Source organism: Otolemur garnettii, unplaced genomic scaffold (genome assembly GCF_000181295.1).
Source record: "Otolemur garnettii isolate 467f Iridium unplaced genomic scaffold, OtoGar3 scaffold00058, whole genome shotgun sequence".
Classification (NCBI taxonomy): Eukaryota; Metazoa; Chordata; class Mammalia; order Primates; family Galagidae; genus Otolemur; species Otolemur garnettii.
Window position 1 is genome coordinate 10,665,672 of NW_003852453.1, and position 18,735 is coordinate 10,684,406.

Sequence of the window (18,735 nt, forward strand, 5' to 3'; positions counted from 1 at the left end):
GAGATAAAAAGAGCAAATTTGTTGACTTTACTATAAAATTAGCTGGACAGTGAGTGGTCATCAACTAGTTACACTAATAGGGTTGGGAGTGGGGAAGAGATCTCATAGGTCTTATCTTTCCCACCCTGAAAGGGATATTCTGTTATTTTAACAGAGATGTAAACAAAGCATTAAAACGATGCCCTGACAGTGCCCCATAGCATAGAAATCAATTATGTGGTTATGCCACATTAGCAGGCCCAAGTCTTATAGGCTTAGATGTTCTATATATGATAAGTCTATTTTCAAGGTCACCTTCTCCCTGGTTTACCTTGCGATTCTTGGCTGCTAGGGACTGAGAGAAAGAAAAGCAAATTTATTCTAATCACACTGCTCTGTCACTTAAAACCTCTACACATACTGTCATCACCACCACACCTCCAATCCTCTTGATATAGGTAAAATAATTTTCTACCTGTCTGACCATCCCCCCAAATTGAGGAATACCAAAGGCCACTATGCCATGCAATTATTCCTAAGACTTCAAATAACATAAGAGATAATCTGGCCTAAATGCTGTTAGGTAGAGAAAAGAGAAAAAAGGAGGAGCACATGGCACTAGGAGAGGTTTTGTCTACCAAAAAGAACAAATTAACCAGATGAAATAGATGCCTAGTCCAAGGAGTATATCCAAGGACTGAACAGATGTTTGGTCTACTACAGAGGGTCTCCAAGGACTGACCAAGCAGAAGGAGGCAGAGAAACCACAAACTGAAAATTTGATCAAGGATACAAAAGGGGATTTTTGGAGCATGCTTTTAACAAGGTGACAGTGTCCTCAAGTGACCTACCCTCATTCATACAGTAAAAGTCACAGTTTACAAATGCCATAGCAATCCTAGGAAGTTTCCTTATAAGGTCAGGAAAGGGGAGGGATCCCCAGTTCTGGGAATATTTTAGCCCTTTCACAGAAAATACATAAATGTTCCACCCCCCAGTTTAAAATATTGTTAGGGATTAGCACAAAAGTACAGACTCTAACCTTCAGGAGTTGCTGTTCCTTATTAGAGTAGTCTGCTCTCTACTAACTTAAGAGTGTACTGTACTTTCTATACTCTGTCTTTAAATTCAGGGTTTGTCCTCTTATGGAGATTGATCCATCCTTTCTCTGGGAGGTACGATGCTTTAATAGACGTTGGCACTTTTACTTGTTTACATCTGTTTGACTCGCTCATTTGTTTCCTGAACTTGGTACCACTAACCATTCTTCAGTACCAGGAACCAAAACCAGGGAACATGAACCTGACATCTGATTTCCAAACCTGACAATGGGTATGAGGAACTGATTGATTCATATTTAGTTAAGAATGTCTTATGAATTGCTAGGATGAAATCTAGTAAGTTGACAAAAGGCCTACTCAACACTAACTTTACTTGATAATGTGGAAGGCTTATAATAGAAAGTATACAAAGTTTTAGCACCATACTAGGTAAGAAAATTATAGTTCCCTATATTTATGGAAATGCACCATTTAAGAGAACAGTTTGGTTAACAAATGTCTAGAATAATTAGCACACTTACTTGTGGTTGTAATTGGGGGGAGTTCTTCTGGCTGCTTGACATCTTTCTTTGGAGCAGAGAGTTGCTCATCTAAATTCTTTAGGCGATCTTTATCCTTGAGGAGGTTTCCAGGTTTTAGCTCATTGATGTCTAACGCAAGGTTCTTGCAGAGGACCTCAATCTCAAACTTTAAATTTAACTGCATAATTCCAGTATTTTGATCAGAATTTTAAAAAGAAAAATTCAGTTTTATTCATAATATACTCTACTCCCAACTCAGTTGTTATAGTACTTCTGCTAAAATATTGTCTGCCTTTACTAGAAATTTTAATGATGTGAAGGCAGAGAATATTCCAAAAGATAAACAACAAATTACCTTCAAGTCATGTTCCTGATGTAGCTCAGCTAATACATTCATAATTGCCATTGTCCAAGGGTTTGGTGGCCTAAAAACCTGGGGGGGGGGGGGGATATTATGTTAAGCTGGCCCAAAGCATTAATTTGCATCATCTGACACAGTTAACATTTATACCAATGTGGACCCCTAGCCATCCCACCTATATCATATTTCAGAAAAGCACCAAAACCCAAAACCATTAATTACAATGTTTCCTAAAATTTCACCTAGTCTCTCAAATTAGAAATATCAAGTTTCACAGAGGAAAACAGAACTCACCAGTTTTAAATTCTTAAGAACTAAGACTACTATCTCTTGACCCGTAAAATTAGCCACGAACAAAGTATTAAAATCTACTCACCACACTACGAATGCTAGACTCTAAGACTTTGGCAACAAAGGGCACTACATAGAGCAATTCTTGTTGTCCTTTAACATAAGCCTCTAGCAGCAAAGATTTCACATCCAAGTCCTAGAATTGAAAAAAATATTTTCAAAAGCTAAGAAAAAAAGGGGCTCCAAAAGCCCTTACAAACAAAGGTATTTTGCTAAGCTCATCCCCCAAAATCAGGAATGCAGGATCAAACCTAACAGCCAAGTTTTGCCTTATCAAACAGTAAGTGGGGCATGAAAAGTATATCTTGGGGGCATGTTCTTAATCCTAAAAGATGTAGGGCCCCAAAGGTATAATCAGGAATTCAAAACATGGGCCAAAATCTTACAAAAACTCAATAATCATTAAAATAGTTCCAAAGTCAAGAATTTGTCACAATACACTGCATAAATATTCCCAAACTTTACATAACCCTTTAGTTAAAACTTACAGTGTGTAAGATGGGTTTATTTTTAGCTAATGTGATCATTCCTAACCAATGTCCCAAGTTCTTCAGCAAAGAACGATCTGAGAAATTGGCTGCAGCTTTATCAGAGGTCAGGAGCACCTGAAATAGTACAAGATTAAGAAAGATACAGGAATGAGCTTATAAAGTAAAACTCTTAACTAAATCTTTAGGAATTCCATTATTCTACAGTAAAGTAAGGCATCATTTGTTTATCTTATACTAATAAGAATGAGGAAAAAAAAAAAAAAAAAAAAAGAACGAGCTTGCCTTCCTTTCTGCCCTCCAATTCCCACTGCAGCCATTGCCACAGCCACAACGAGGAAGAAGCAGAATCAGCACCCTTTATTGCCACAGCAGCAGTCCCCATTACCCAAGCGGGAGATGAGGAGGATGGGAGTCTCCTTGGTACAACCCAGCTTTCTGGGCCCTCCCCGCTTGGCCAATGGAAAGCCTGGTGATCCCAAGTCAGGAAACCATATAGTAGAAGATATTTGGAACAAATATAACCAATGAAGAGCTCATATCTAGAATGTATAAAGACTTCATCCAGATAAGCTATTAGGAAAATTGACAAAAGACCAGAACAGATACCTTATAAAAATGAAGATCTAAATGAACAAGAAACATGAACAAGTACTCAACGTCCTTAGTCATCAAACAAATGCAAGATAAAGACACACCACTTTGAAATTGGAACTCCTACATGCTGCTGGTGAAATTGTAAAATGGTGTAATCACTATGGAAAAGAGTGTGGTAGTTTCTCAAAAAGTTAAAAACAGAACTATGATATGACAGTCCCACATGTACCCAAAACTGGAAGTAGGATCTGGAAGAGATATTTGCACAGCCATGTTCACAGCAGTACTATTTACAATAGCCAAGAGGTGGAAGCAACCCAAATGCCCATTGACAGAAGAACAGACAAACAAAATGTGGTGCATACACACAATGGAATACTATTCAGCCTTATAAAAGAAAATGCTGTAACATACTACAACATGGATGAACTTTGAGGACATTATGTTAAGTGAAATAGAACACAAGTACAGGTGTAGTGGCTCATGCCTCTAATCCCAGAACTTTGAGAAGCTGAAGCAAGTAGATTACCTGAGGCCAGGAATTTGAGACTAGCCTCAATTTGAGACAGACACATACACACACACACGCATGCACACCCAACTCCACCTACAAAAAATAAAAAATTAGCCAGGCACAGTGGCACACTTATAGTCCCACCTCCTCAGGAGGCTAAGGGAGGAGGATCACTTGAGCCCCAAAGTTTGAGGCTTCAGTGAACTGTGATAACACCATTGCACTCTACCCTTGGTGACAGAATAAGACTGCCCCTAAAAAATAAATCTTTTAAAAAGGCAGATACTGTACAGTTCCACTTATCTGAGGTGTCTAAAGTCAAATTCATAGAAACAGTAACACAGTGGTTATCAGAGGCCAGAGGGATTGAGGAAAGAGAATTATTGTTTAATGGGTACAGAGATTCAGTGTTGCTTAATGAAAAAGTTCAGGAGATCTTTTTCACAACAGTATGAATATACTTAACACTACTAAACTATACACTTAAAAATAGTTAAGATGATAAAGTTTATGTTACATGTTTTTTACCACAATAAAAGAATGAGCTCGAAAAAAGCCACCATTTCTAAAAATAAGCCTCAAAGTAGATCTACTTCACATACATCATTTTGATGTGCTCATTATCAAACATTACCATTTCTACATTTTAAAAAAGTCTTCATTACAGCTCGGTGCTTGTAGCTCAGTGGCTAGGGTGCCAGCCACATACAGTGGAACTGGCAGGTGTGAACCCAGCCAGGGCCTGCCAAACAATAATGACAACTACAATCAAAAAATAGCTGGGTGCTGTGGCAGGTGCCTGTAGTCCCAGCTATTTGGGAGGCTGAGGCAAGAAAATCGCTTAAGCCCAAGAGTCTGAGGTTGCTGTGAGCTGTGACGCCACAGGCACTTTACCTAGGGCGACACAGTGAGACTCTGTCTCAAAAACAAAAAAACCAACAAAAAACCCACAAAAACAGCTTTATATGTTATTTTTTTAATTTAATATGAATACATTATACAAAATCCAAAAACCACACAAAGTTGAAAGTGTCAGGTATCCTACTTCTGAAAAGTATTTTAAAACTCTGAAAATTTTAGCTAGGTTTGAGGGAAAGACCCAACTGCAAATCTATATGGAAGAGCTAAATTCAATTCAAATAAAGATTACAGCTATGCTTATTAAGTCCCTCAAGGTGGCAGGCATGCTGAAGAATATAAACAATATAGCCACCTATTGCAATCTTCAGCATATCCTGTACTATTTATATACTTCTTTCAAAATTTCTAGAAAAGACAATCCATTAAATTGATAATCCCATTCTTCTTTTTCTAAGAGAAAGCCAGCAAAGGAGAGTGTTTAAGTGCAGGCATGCACACATACATGCACACCCATCTACTACATGCTACCTCTTACTTTATGGCTATATGTAATTTTGTTCAAAAAACAGATCTTGAAACTTTCTGCACCAGAGTGTATCAGGGAACATTCATACATTTCAACCATCCTTGCCATCAGATAACAAAAGCTGAATATACACATGCTCCTTAATTCCATATAGGAACAGCAGAATGGTGTAAGTCAGCTGTGCAAGAAAAAAGGCCAGGAATTCTTTCACACTACAGCATAACCAACAATGAGGAAAATTCCCACCCACAGTTTTAAATATAGTGCTGGTTCCTAAACCAACATCCCAAGCAAAGAATAATCACAGCTATATGTTGGTTCACACTGTTTTCTAATAGAAGATTTTCCTCCTGAGAAATAAGTGACAGTTTAGAAATTAAAATAAATTGTATTGAATGTACGTATGACCTCATTAAAGATTATGACTTTAAAATAAGTAACAAAGAATCCAAGACAACAGCTATTCCACAAATAGCTATACATATCAAGCACTTGACTACTGATACAAACGAAAACATTCACTGTAGTATTGTTTATATTAGTTAACATGATTAACCACCTAAATGTCCAAAAGCAATATACATCCATACAGTAATTTTTCTATTTTAAAAAGAGGGACTATAGGCCAGGCATAGTGGCTCATGCCTATAATCCTAGCACTCTGGGAGGCTGAAGAGGGTAGACTGCTTGAGCTCAGGAGTTCAAGACCAGCTTGAGTAAGAGCAAGACCCTCTCTCTACGTGTGTGGGGGGCGGGGGGGGGGGGATTAGAAAAACTGAAGCAGGAGTATCACTTGAGTTCAAGGTTGCTGAGAGCTATGATGACACCAGGGGGACGAGTGAGGCTCTGCCTCAAAAACAACCACCAAAATAGGGTATACTTGCAAGATTAAATTCTTCCTATTTCTCTATTTGAAACAAAACCTACAGCCAATTTCCATAGATACCTAATACGGAAGAACGCAAAAATTCTACTTCTACAATCAAGTATTTACAAATTCAAAGCAATAATTAAAGAAGAAAGCACAAGAACCAATTCTTACTTTGATGTTTCTGTAGGTCTCATTCAGAACCATCTTGTTAAATTCAGGATTCTTTAGTGTATCAAGGAAGTTTGAATACAGGCTGTGAAAGTTTGGCTCAATACTGACTCTCTTCATAACCAGATACTGTGAGACCCAAGGCATAAATTCTTCTTTCACAGTCTCCTTTAACTCTTCAACCTAGCCAATCAGTACGACATTAGAAGCACAAAATTACACAATGATAAAATGAGGTTTTAGTTGCTGTGAAACAGACTACTGCATGTGATTCACTGCTAAATTAACTAGATGCTAAAACAGCTGCTTTCCCCATCAGATAGATACTGTAAAGAAAAGTACGTTCAAATTCATAATCATACTTCAAACTGTGGGTGCTTAGGACTGAAACATATATGGTCATTTTTAGCTTTAAAATTATACATATAGTCAAGTACAGGTGGCTCATGCCTGTAATCCCTGCATGTTGGAAGTCTGAGGCAGGAGGATCACTTGATGCCAAGAGTTTGAGACCAGCCTATGCAACCAAGTGAGAGCCGTCTATACAAAATTTAACAAATAGCCAGGTGTGGTGGTACACGCCCCATAGTCCCAGCTACTCGGGATACTGAAACAGAAGAATCATTTGAGCTCAGGAGTTTGCATTTTAGCTCTATGACAGTACACTAGTGTATGTAACAGAATGAGGAGACTTCGTCTTAATACACAAACAAAACCCAAATATGCAATGCCCGCCCCCTCACTTTAAATCACTAAATCTACAACCCTGCCAATCAAGCAGATCTAACAACAGAAACGTTTCCCAAAAATTTCATCTCCCGAAATCATCTATAAGTTGGAATTTTCCAAAAGGGATACAGAAGACCTCAATTTTTCCCCAGCCAATTATGCTGAAATTTTGAAAGATGGTACTTGTGTTACATCTTAAAATCCACTTGTTTGGCCCAATCTTATTGGTTAACACTGACATTTCTAAGGTCAGCTAACCCTTGAAAAACATCAATTTAAACTTTGAGTCCACTTACATAGATTTTTCTTTCACCTCTGCCATCCTTAAGAGAACCACTCTCTTCCTCCTACTCTTAGATTACTCAATGTGAAAACGATGATGAACTCCTTTATGATGACCCTACCCTCTTAAAAGTAAATGTATCTTCTCTTCCTTATTATTTTCTTAATAACATTTTATTTTCTCTAGCTTACTTTATTATAAGATACATCATATCATACACATAACATACAAAATGTTTTAATTGACTGTTTATGTTATCAGTAGGGCTTCTTGTCAATAGTAAGCTATTAATAGCAAAGCTTTTAGTGAGTCAAAAATTGTATCTGAATTTTAGACCATGTAGGGGAATGGCATCCCTAACATCCACATTGTTCAGTGGTCAACTAATGTGTAGCATATAATCTTAGGAGGCAAGTATCATTCTTGAGGCTTTTCACAATGTCTACCTCAGTTGATAAGATTTGATAACTACTATGGATAATCTCTGAAAGGAAATGAGTTATTACCAAAAGTACAAATGTAACCTTCCATCACCATGAGAACATTAAATTTATTTCAAAAAGCCTGTAACTCACTGCAAAACACAACATTAATGTTTATTAAAACCACAACCACTAGCTGGATGTCCAAGTGCCCCTTGCCTTTAAAGTGATTATTGCAAAGGGTCAAAAATATATCCCTCAACTCATTAGAAAAAAGAAGAAAGGGCGTTTATGCACTATAACATCATGCTTACCTTTTGAGTCATATTTGATTGTGAAAGATTATTAAAGATAAAAGCAATTTTCTCTTGGATGTTTTCTGGGGGTTCCACAATTCTCTCAGTTTGATCTGTGGCCACAAGCAACGTATCTATATTTGTAGTATTAATAGAAGGCTAAAAATAATAATGAAATACATAAAGCAAGTTGAAATACTTCCTTGAAAAATCCCAGAAAAAACAACATATACAGATTCAGTTAGTATAAAAAACATACATGGTATGTGCACTGTAAGCATGGGCAAAAACTATTAATAGTGCCTTTGAGAAATACAGAAAGGGGAGATACAAAAGGGGAAATGCTGGTCTTTATACCTTTTTTCTAGTATGCATGTGTCGTGTTTATAATAAAATTGTAATACATGCTCACTACTGGATATTTTACAAAATAACAATAAATCCTGGAAAAGAAAAAATATAAAACTACTTACTGGCACATCTTTCTTAAAGCTGACTCCAGTTGGCCTAGTGACTGTAACCGTTTTAGCAACAGTGGTGGTCGTTGAGGTGGTTACCATTGTGCTAACCTGACCAGCAAGAGGAGCTTTTGCTGGAACCTGGGCCTGAGCCTGGGCCTGAGCCAGTGCAATACTTCCAGGGGTTGTGATAGAGCCTTGCATTTTCACAGGAGGATCTCTAGACTGTTGTCCATACTCAATATACTAAAGGGGTAAGGAGGAAGAAAAACATTAAAAGAACTCTTAACAGAAATTGAAAAGCTTGAATTTTATGCCCCTCATTCTGAGAGGATAAAAACTAATTTCACAGTAATCTTTAGGTTCATCTATCTCCCTTATTCCTTGCTCCACCCTAGCACTAATACATAAGTGGCTACCATGATTCCTTCAGAGATAAAATATTAATATGTTAAAGTATTTATGACAGAAGTGGTCAAGGAAAACAACTTCTCCCAAAAAGCAGCATCAAATATATGCATATAAATGTCTTTAAGTCCTTTAATAAATGCAAACTTTAAAACTGTTAAAAATTTATATAGTAAACTTATTTTTAAAACCCACTGGACACTAATAAGAAAGCTAAATCCTAAAAAACACATTGCAGTAAGCTAAATCTCAATGAAACTGTTACTACAAAAAATAAAACAAAAAGTACTATACATAGTCCAGCCAACTTAAGGGTAAGCAACAACAATAATGGGTGTTATAGGGCAGGATTCTTTCCCCTCTCTTTAGAGACCCATAATAACCCCCCATCCCCTCCCACACACACAAATTAGAAGGCTGGCAAAGGATTCCTGAGACTATTTCAATGGTCCTTGCATAGCAAAACTAAAATTACCATCTACATATATAATATTTATCTTTTAAAGAATATATTAAACTAAGAAAGAAAATCTCTGAAGGCTACCCCTTTGAAATTGACAAAGTATACAAAAATAAACGATAACCTCTCTAGTTTGCTTACTGGTCTGGGGCCCAGTTTTGCATGACTGACCACTCCCGTCTGCTTGCTAATCTTTCTTTCTTTTTTTTTTTTTTAATTAAATGATAACTATGTACATTAATGCAATTCTGGGCTACAGTGTGGTGTTTTCACATACAATTTGAAATATTTTCATCAAACTGGTTAACATAGCCTTCATGTCATTTTCTTAGTTATTGTGTTAAGACGTTCACATTCTACTCTTAGAAAGATTCACTTGTACCCTTGTTAAGATAAATCATAGAAGTGATCCCTCCACCCATTCCCCCATCCTCCCCCCCCCCCATATTCTTAGGCTGTTATTCTTTTTTTTTGCAGTTTTTGGCCGGGGCTGGGTTTGAACCCGCCACCTCTCGCATATGGGGCTGGCGCCCTACTCCTTTAAGCCACAGGCGCCGCCCCTTGCTTGCTAGTCTTTTAATCTCCATATTCCTGGTTCTGAATTCCTCTCAACCCACTCATTCACTTGAATGAATTCACTCCTGCCTCCTGCTCCATGGTCCCCTAGATAAAGTCATTGCAATACTCCTGCCTGCCTAATAAATACAGAAGGATGAGGGAGAAAATGCTGGACTAAAATAAAATATAGAATTCAAGTAGGTTCAAATTCCAATCTTTCTGATTCCTTAAAGTATGATCTTAAAGTCATTTATCTACTTTATAGGAAAAAATGCCAAAATATTACAAGTTAACAAAGATTAACCAACTTTCCTGTTCTACCTAAGCCAGCATTGACCAAAAGCTAAAGACAAAGGTTCATCATCAAGCCAAAAATCAGTCTCTTAACACAATGGTTCTTAATTTCAAGAACAATGATAATCACTCAAAATGGCTTAAAATGTGTATTCCCTGGGAGCACATGGATGTATTCCATGGAATGCATCCTATAAAATAAGCACTTCAAAGGAATCTAAGCAAGTGGTAAGAAAGGTTCTATTTTAAAGAAACATTGGTCTGAGTCTTAAGTATAACAGTTTTGAATTGTATTAACATTACAACAAAGATATTTGTATCAGAATGTTTATTGCAGCCCAATTCATAATTGCCAGGTCACAGAAAACGCCCAAGTGCCCATCGATCCACGAATGGATCAACAAACTGTGGTATATGTACACCATGGAATACTATGCAGCCATTAAGAAAGATGGAGACTTTACATCCTTCATGTTCACATGGATGGAGCTGGAGAATGTTCTTCTGAGCAAAGTATCACAAGAATGGAGGGAAAAGTATCCAATGTACACACCCCTATTATGAAACTAATTATACCTTTTATATGAAAGCTATAACCTAATAACAACCTAAGGATATGGGGAGGGGGGAGGGAGGGGGAATGGGTGGAAGGAGGGAGATTTGAGGGTTCACTTCTGTGGTTCATCATACAAGGGTACAAGTGAATCTTTCTATGAGTAGAATATGAACGTTTTAACACAATAACTAAGAAAATTACGTGAAGGCTATGTTGACCAGTTTGATGGAAGTGTTTTGGACTGTTTGTGAAAACACCACATTGTACCCCAGAAGTGCATTAATGTACACAGTTACTATTCAATAAAAAAAAAAAAAAAAAAAATTGTATTAACATTTAAAACAAAGTTTTATTGTTTTATAGCCAAAATTCCTACACTCCAATTCCTTTAGAATCAGGTAGGATTTCTGTACACACTGGCATAAAGATTCTCTTAATAACAATAAAATATTTGAAAAATGAGCAGGCAACATGTACACTTAGATCATGCTAATCATTAAGAAATCTTAATACCATTCCTAGCAAATCCCCAAAGAAATCAAAATAAGTAAAACTTCCAACTACAAGATAGCTATTTGAGTTTTAGGTATTTTTTTTTTTTGGTAGTTTTTGGCCAGGGCTGGGTTTGAACCCACCACCCCTGGCATGTGGGGCCAGCTCCCTACTCCTTTGAGCCACAAGCACCGACCGGAGTTTTAGGTATTAAAGACACTTACTTCCTGTAAATGATGCGGAAATTGCATAAAGTGACTGATAGACGCCAAATGCTGACAATACTGGGGATAGTCCTTCAATCTGCCAACAGAAACATTCATTCAGTCATCATTTCTTAAAAGGAGAAAAGCAGCACTATTAACAAAAACTTTTGTTCAACTGCTAATGGAGGCCATTTTCCTCATGACTAATTTATTTTTATAGAATGCCAAATGATGAAAATAGAAGAGGAAAATACTTGTGAATTTCACTCATTTTATATCAAAAAATAATGCATTATCTTTGCTTTTTAAAGGTCATGTTTTACCCTGAATTAGATTCAAATTACCTAAAACTGCTATCTGAAAACAACTTGAATTTTCATTAACATATGAATGGAAATACACTTTGTAGTTAATCTAGCCAACAGAACACTAAGCAGCAATAAAAAGGAACAAACTAATGAAACATGCAGTAACATGAATAAATCTCAAAAGCATCAAACCCCAAAAAACATATACTGGGGTGGCACCTGCGGCTCAGTGGGTAGGGCGCTGGCCCCATATATGGAGGGTGGCAGGTTCAAACCCAGCCCGGGCCAAAGTACAACAAAAAAATAGCTGGGCATTGTGGTAGGTGCCTGTAGCCCCAGCTACTCCGGAGACTAAGAGAATCACCTAAGCCCAGGAGCTGGAGGTTGCTGTGAGCTGTGCAATGCCATGGAACTCTACCGAGGGAGATAGAGTGAGACTTGTCTCTACCAAAAAAATAAAAAATAAATAAATATATATACATATATATGTTGTTTGATTCCATTTAAGAGACTCTGGAAAAACTTTAGAGAGAAAACTATAGAAATCAGCAATTACCAGACTAGAAGTGGTGGAAAGAGTGTGAAAATATTCACTTTCATGATTGTGGTATTTGTTACACAACTGTATAAGTTTGTCAAAACTGTGTATACCAAAAAAGGGTGACTGGTATTGTACATATAGTATAGTATACCTCAATAAACAAACAGCAACAACAACAACAACAAAAAAAACCCTACTATCTCATTTTAGTTTTCCTACAATTTAATTGATAATTATAGTGACCTGCAACGTTTTCTATTCTTCCTCTTTTATTTGTCATTGTAAGATGTTAGTATATGTATAATAATGAGGCCTGACACGCAGTAATTGATAAATGTTATTACTGTTCCTTCTATCAAGAAAGTAAGTTTTGTAGGTAAATTAGCCACTTACCTATTTTTAAATCTATCTAGTGCAGCAATCCCAAAGTAATACATTTTGGACCCAAAAGGCTTGCGTAAGGCTTCAAGAACATATCGCAGGGCCAGACCCAGTGCCATGTAAGTGACCAGTCCTTTTTCAATTATCCCACCAAATAGGCAGGCTGTTATATGTAATTCTTTATCGGGGTACTGAGGAAAAAACCGATATTCTTCAAACAAATTCCTTAGCATACAGTTAAATACTTCTCGTTCCCTCTTTATAGTAGAGTCTTTAAATCTCTGCAGCATTTCTAATACCTAGAAAAGACAAAAACAACACACAGAAAAGGAATCCATTACTAAGAACTTACCTCAAATACTCTTAATAGAAGACTGTTAACTCAGAAAAAATATTACAGTTTCAAAAGATACATAAATACATCAAAACACTTTGAGAGCTAGATTCTATAAACCCTGAAAGGGTGCATAAGACTGGCCTAAAACAATAAATAATTAGATCATCCTAGACACTCACCTCATCAACAGACATGGTTGGATGTGGTGGGTGATTATATATTCGCTGGAAATAGCTGTTTGCTTCATCATCTATCTCTTTACTAAAGTGCTGGTTTGCCTCTGGCCACACCTGAGACAAGTCCGCTGTTGGAAAAAGAAAAGTAATCACTTAAGCCCTTCCTCTACTCTCTCATAAAATTACAGAGCCAGAGACACCAGTGTAAGTCTAACTTTAAAAAAAAAAATAAGAAATTATATAAGTTCAGTATTAAATAGCCAAGTGACGTGTTCTAGGTAAAGATATAATATAACTTTAACAAGACTGCCTTAGTTTCACTTTAACATTTTCTTCATTGAGACTTACTATAGTACAAAAGTTAACTAATATCAAACTCATAATGCACTTACCCTTAATACAACCTCAGCAGAGGTTAACAAGTCTTTACTTGCTTTGTAATAAAAATTGCATTTAACATATAAGAATTATCAATGTATTGTGCATAGCAGACTGATATAAACACAAAGCATGCTACAAAACATAACATTCAGACAAGTCTTTCACACTAACAGCATCAAGACACAATGACAAAGGCTTGTAAGTCAATACACCTATGTATTAACTTCTCTCTCTTTAGTTAGGACAGTGAAATTACCAAGGAGGTGAAGCTTTAAAAACTGGTTTCATACTGTATCATATATATACATATATATAAATGTTATATGGCAATATTTATGACATAAGAGTATATATATTATAAAGCTATAACCTTAAAACAATTATTTACTTTATAACCTACCAAGCTGAAAACAAAAATCAGAATTCTCATGTCTGGTCCTGACTTGTTAAAAATAAACCCAACAAACCCAACAAATTTTAACATGAAGTACAAGATTTATACTTATATATTTAAATCTTTTCTCTTTACCATACCTACTTCTTACTTTCAGAATAACATTGTCAGGTTGCTGCCTCCTACTAACCACTACTTTTTTCTGAGAATCCAGAGCAAAAGCTGAAATACACCTCTAATTTTTAACACTTGAAATTCATGAATTTATTCCCACTGGTCTAGGAGGCACATCAACATATGGCCCTACTAACAATATATTAAGATAAATCAGTATTTTGTTCATAGTAACTCTAGGGACAACAAATAAGACAATTGAAAAAAAATTATGTGCTTCAGTCACACTTCACAATCACAGACAACACTACCACTTACAAGGTTTCATCTTACTCTGCTGGAATGTAGGCTGGTTCAGTCCAGAGGTGCCCAGTTTCCTCTGTACAAAAGGGTCGTTATTCACAGCAGGGAGTCCAAGAGTCCCAGTTCCTATACCAGCCAGGCTGCTTGTGCCAAGACCACCTACTAGAGAGAATGAAGCCAGCCAAAAGCCCTATCATTATTCATATACCTGACTTCATTCACATCTCAGATATAAGTTATTGTTTGAAAGTCAGGGTCTTTCTTAATTCCCTTACTATACATCTATTCAATTTTATAGAGAATGAAAACTAGCAAGAGTATGCAAAAATGAATAATGCCAAAATTTCTTCAGCACTTAAAATTATTTTATTAATCAATAATATGCAAAAATGTCAATGCATACACTCTCAAGGCACATACCAGCCTACCTAAAGTAGACAAAATAAGGGGCTACCTTGTCTTTCTCAGAGATTAAAACTGGAGAATTTCATGATGAGTCAGAACTTCTTCATTCCTCTCAACTCTCAACAAACAGAATACTAATAATAGAGCTTCACTAGGAAGGTCTTAATAAGTACAGTAACTTTGGTTTAAGTGATTCATCAAGGCTTGGACCAAAAACCAGCAGTATTAACTAGATTACAGAATCATGACAACATTTCAGTCCTTAGGTTTAGTACCGTAACTTATAATCATAAAAAATATAGAAAGCTCAAAGTAGGCACAAGTGGAAAAAACAACAGCCTTTATTTCAATGTCAAGTTATGAAACTTGAATACTTGAAAAAAATTGCAAAGATTTAGGGATTTATTATCATTTTTGAGGTTTGTGAAGTACAAAGCAGGCGTAATTTATGTCTGAATCTGAGATGTACAGGTAGATCTTTCTACCTTTGTTATACCAACCTAAATAATTCATAAAGCTGTGATTTCATAACCTAAGCTCTTTAGAATACATAATTAACACATGAGTTACTGTTATACTACCACTTGGTAATGCAGAATTATTGATGAATAATTTGACCAACTTTACAACTCAAATATCCTAATTCTTTGTTCCAATTACACTGAACTGAATATACTAGTATGTTTCTCTTTCCCAACTTTGAAGGTTGAAGCAGCTATACAACTTCATTTAAACAGCTTTTTTTATTTTGGAGACAGAGTCTCACTATGTTGCCCTCAATATAGTGCTGTGGTGTCACAGCAACCTCAAACTCTTGGGCTTAAGCAATTCTCTTGCCTCAGCCTCCCAAGTAGCTGGAATTATAGGCGCCCACCACAACACCCGGCTATTTTTTTGTTGTTGCAATTGTCACTGTTGTTTGGCAGGCCCAGGCTGGGTGTTATGTGGCTGGTGCCCTACCCACTGAGCTACAGGCAGTGACTCCAAACTCCTACCATACATTAAGGCCCTATGAAACTTACAAAAATAATCCATGTTCCCACTCACAACCTCCTTACCTGGAAGCTGTGATGAAAGTCCTCCAATACCACTGAAAGCTGTTGTCTGATTTGGGGTTGAAAGGGGTGGAAATGCTTTTGCTGGTGACTGAGGGGTACTGAATGCAGAACCCAAATTTGGAGGAAAACCCTGCATATTCTGAGTGTGAGGGGCTGCTGAACCACCTATACTAAGAGATGCCATTCCAGCAAGTGGGTCAATCTAAAGAAAAACATTATAAAAATGTATTACACATATGTCAAGGACATCACACAGGTAAAGCAACCTTTAGCAACAGCTTTTACTTTTTAATAAGCAAACTACAACACCCACACAATCATAACAATACTTATGTCCCAATGTTAAGTCAAATGTGCCAGTTATTTTTCTTATAATGTCGTATGTGGAATAGGGTTTAAAGAGTTAGCCTTTGCCAAAGTACAGGTTGAGTATCCCTCATGGAAAATACTTGGTACTAGAAGTGTTTCGAATTTCTTTTCTTTTTTTTTCCATATTTTTGAATTTTGTGCAAATGCAATGAGATATCTTGGGAGTAGGGTCTAAGTCTAAACACAAAATTCATTTGTGGTTCATATATACCTTTATACATCTAAATTGAAGATAATTTTATATACTAATATTGCTAATAATTCTGTACATGAATAAAGTTATGATTGTGTTTTGGCTTGACACATAACATGAGGTAAGGTGTGGAATTTCCCACATGTAGAGTCAATGTCAGTGATCAAAAGTTTCAGATTTTAGAGCATTTTAGATTTCCAGATTAGGGATGCTCGAGCTATACCAGAGTCATAAGAAGAGAGCTACAAAACCTCAAGAGTAAATACTTAAGATAAATTACTCTATAGCTGTACTACTAAACATTTAGTAATGACATGGGAGAGTTATTGCATTAAGTCCTTGCAATTTCAAATAAGCCACTTTAAAACAAATATCTTAAGCTAAGTTATTTAACTTTTAACACAAATGAAAACATTAAAACTTAGAAATTAAATGTAGTTAAAACTTGAGAACTATGGGAGATGGGGAAGATCAGCTCTGATTTTGAAAACAAAAACAAGGTATGCTATTCATCAAAATGAATATTTTTTAAAATAATAACTACACATCCAAGCTTCTCACAGTGTGTGGTACTACTATACACCTTCATGATTATAGAAAATGACAAGCTAATGTCTATTATAAAGTAGCCACTGAAGAATCACAAAATGTCTCTTTCTTTCCTTAAACCCCAAACTGCCATTCAATGCAGCTGAAAATAGAAGCGCAGTATGTTGCTCCCAGAAAGAAGGGGGTGGTCGATGTCAGGGAGTAACTTAAATGTACCTTGTTTTTAAAAGAGCAGTTCAGTTGAGAGCTGAAGAGCCCCAGTTATAACAAGTCGTTATGCTCTAGCACTGTTGCTTGGCCCGTGAAGCTACAAACAAGACACATCAGGTTCAAAGACAGTGCTTATTTCTCCAGAGTATATGTCAAACTTATTTTAAAAAGAAACCTTTCCAGTTACCTAAATAAATTGTTTTGTTTGCATCTTTACTCTCAGATACATTCTATTTCATGATTAAAATTCTCAACTACAATACCTATTTATGGATCTCTTTTAAAATATAAGTGGATGCAAGACATGCAGTTATCTCTAATAAATTTAGACAATTTATTAATGATGCTGTAGAAGCTTATTCTATTCCAAGTCTGTGAACAAATGCAGATGTAGCAATTGTAGCATTCATTTACCTGAACAGGAGAAATGGCATCTAAGCTGCTAGCACTGGGAGGGCGTCCTTTTGGCATAACTCCAGGTGGTGGCTGTCTGGCCTTATTCATAACATTACTGCAATTGGCTACCATGGTGAGAATGGTCTCTGATAACTCCTGAGAAACACTCCTAAAGAAAGAAGTAAAAGAATTACCTGCTATTCCCCAGAACACTTACATAAACCAATCTGATTTTCTAATAAAGAAAACTTACTAGAGCACATGGCTAAATTTTTGCCTGAGTATAATACAACCAATATACTTTAAAATTCTCCAAGAAACATTCCATATCTTCAACCACTCTGTCAAAACTTATGTCCAAATCTAGACACATCAAAGCAAACTGGCAAGCAATTTTTACACTAGTTACGTCATAGTCAAAGATAAAACAAAGATACTAAATAAAGATAAAAATACCATACCTAGCCAGTAACTACATGCTGTAAGAAGTTATTGACCTCTAAAACAAATGTAAAGTAGGATAAATTTTGACGTAAAAACTCACTTTCCTACCTTAGGTTCTTAGCACAGGTTGAGCATTCCAAATTCAGAATGCTCTAAAATCTGGAACTTTTTGAGTGGTGACATGATGCTCCAATAAGTATTTCAGATTTTAGATCTTTGAATTTGGAATGCATAACTAGCAAATAAGTAGTGTAAAATAATCCAAAAATCCAAAATCTGAAATACTTCTGGCCCCAAGCATTTCAAGTAAGACACTCAAACTCTATGCTTCATAAAATTATGAGACCCCTTACACTCAGAAGCTCTACATGAACCTACTATTTTAAATAATCCCTCCTGAATTCAGAATTTTACTACTGCCACTAAACTGTAAAAGTATGGCTGGGAACAGTGGCTTACACCTGTAATTTCAGCACTGTGGGAAGCCAGGGAGGGAAGACTGCTTGAGACCAGGAGTCCAAGACCATCCTGGGCAACACAGTTAGACCCCCATCTCTAAAAAGAAATATTTTTATTAGAATATTAGCCTAGGGGGGGATTCTGGGAAGATGGCCGACTGGTAGCAACCCTGGTCAGAGGCTCCTGAACAAAGGAAGAAAAACTGGTTGGAATCAGAATCTATGAAGTCAAAGACGGGGAGCTGAGCCCAGAAAGAA

At 36.5% G+C, this 18,735-nt stretch overlaps 1 protein-coding gene and 2 non-coding genes across 8 annotated transcripts in view; all 3 read right to left on the reverse strand.

Annotated features, from left to right (window-relative positions):
* CNOT1 (CCR4-NOT transcription complex subunit 1) overlaps positions 1–18,735 on the reverse strand; it is a 119,785-nt gene that overhangs the window by 23,685 nt on the left and 77,365 nt on the right. For 2 of the 6 annotated variants that reach the window (XM_023514784.1, XM_023514782.1), the window contains exons 17-29: positions 17,594–17,744; positions 15,859–16,060; positions 14,411–14,554; positions 13,207–13,331; positions 12,703–12,989; positions 11,479–11,557; positions 8,502–8,732; positions 8,047–8,187; positions 6,302–6,481; positions 2,762–2,878; positions 2,299–2,409; positions 1,917–1,994; positions 1,562–1,739 (exon numbers count right to left, since the gene is read on the reverse strand). In XM_023514784.1, the coding sequence (XP_023370552.1) occupies positions 1,562–1,739; positions 1,917–1,994; positions 2,299–2,409; positions 2,762–2,878; positions 6,302–6,481; positions 8,047–8,187; positions 8,502–8,732; positions 11,479–11,557; positions 12,703–12,989; positions 13,207–13,331; positions 14,411–14,554; positions 15,859–16,060; positions 17,594–17,744 (2,024 nt within the window). Of the gene's footprint in view, positions 1–1,561; positions 1,740–1,916; positions 1,995–2,298; positions 2,410–2,761; positions 2,879–6,301; positions 6,482–8,046; positions 8,188–8,501; positions 8,733–11,478; positions 11,558–12,702; positions 12,990–13,206; positions 13,332–14,410; positions 14,558–15,858; positions 16,061–17,593; positions 17,745–18,735 lie in introns of all 6 variants that reach the window. The other 4 variants (XM_012806839.2, XM_023514783.1, XM_012806838.2 and 1 more) reach the window with 2 other exon arrangements.
* LOC111726260 lies at positions 5,391–5,527 on the reverse strand. Its single transcript, XR_002774077.1, has one exon. It is a non-coding gene; the product is annotated as a small nucleolar RNA SNORA46 (small nucleolar RNA).
* LOC111726261 lies at positions 17,178–17,313 on the reverse strand. The gene has a single exon (XR_002774078.1). It is a non-coding gene; the product is annotated as a small nucleolar RNA SNORA50 (small nucleolar RNA).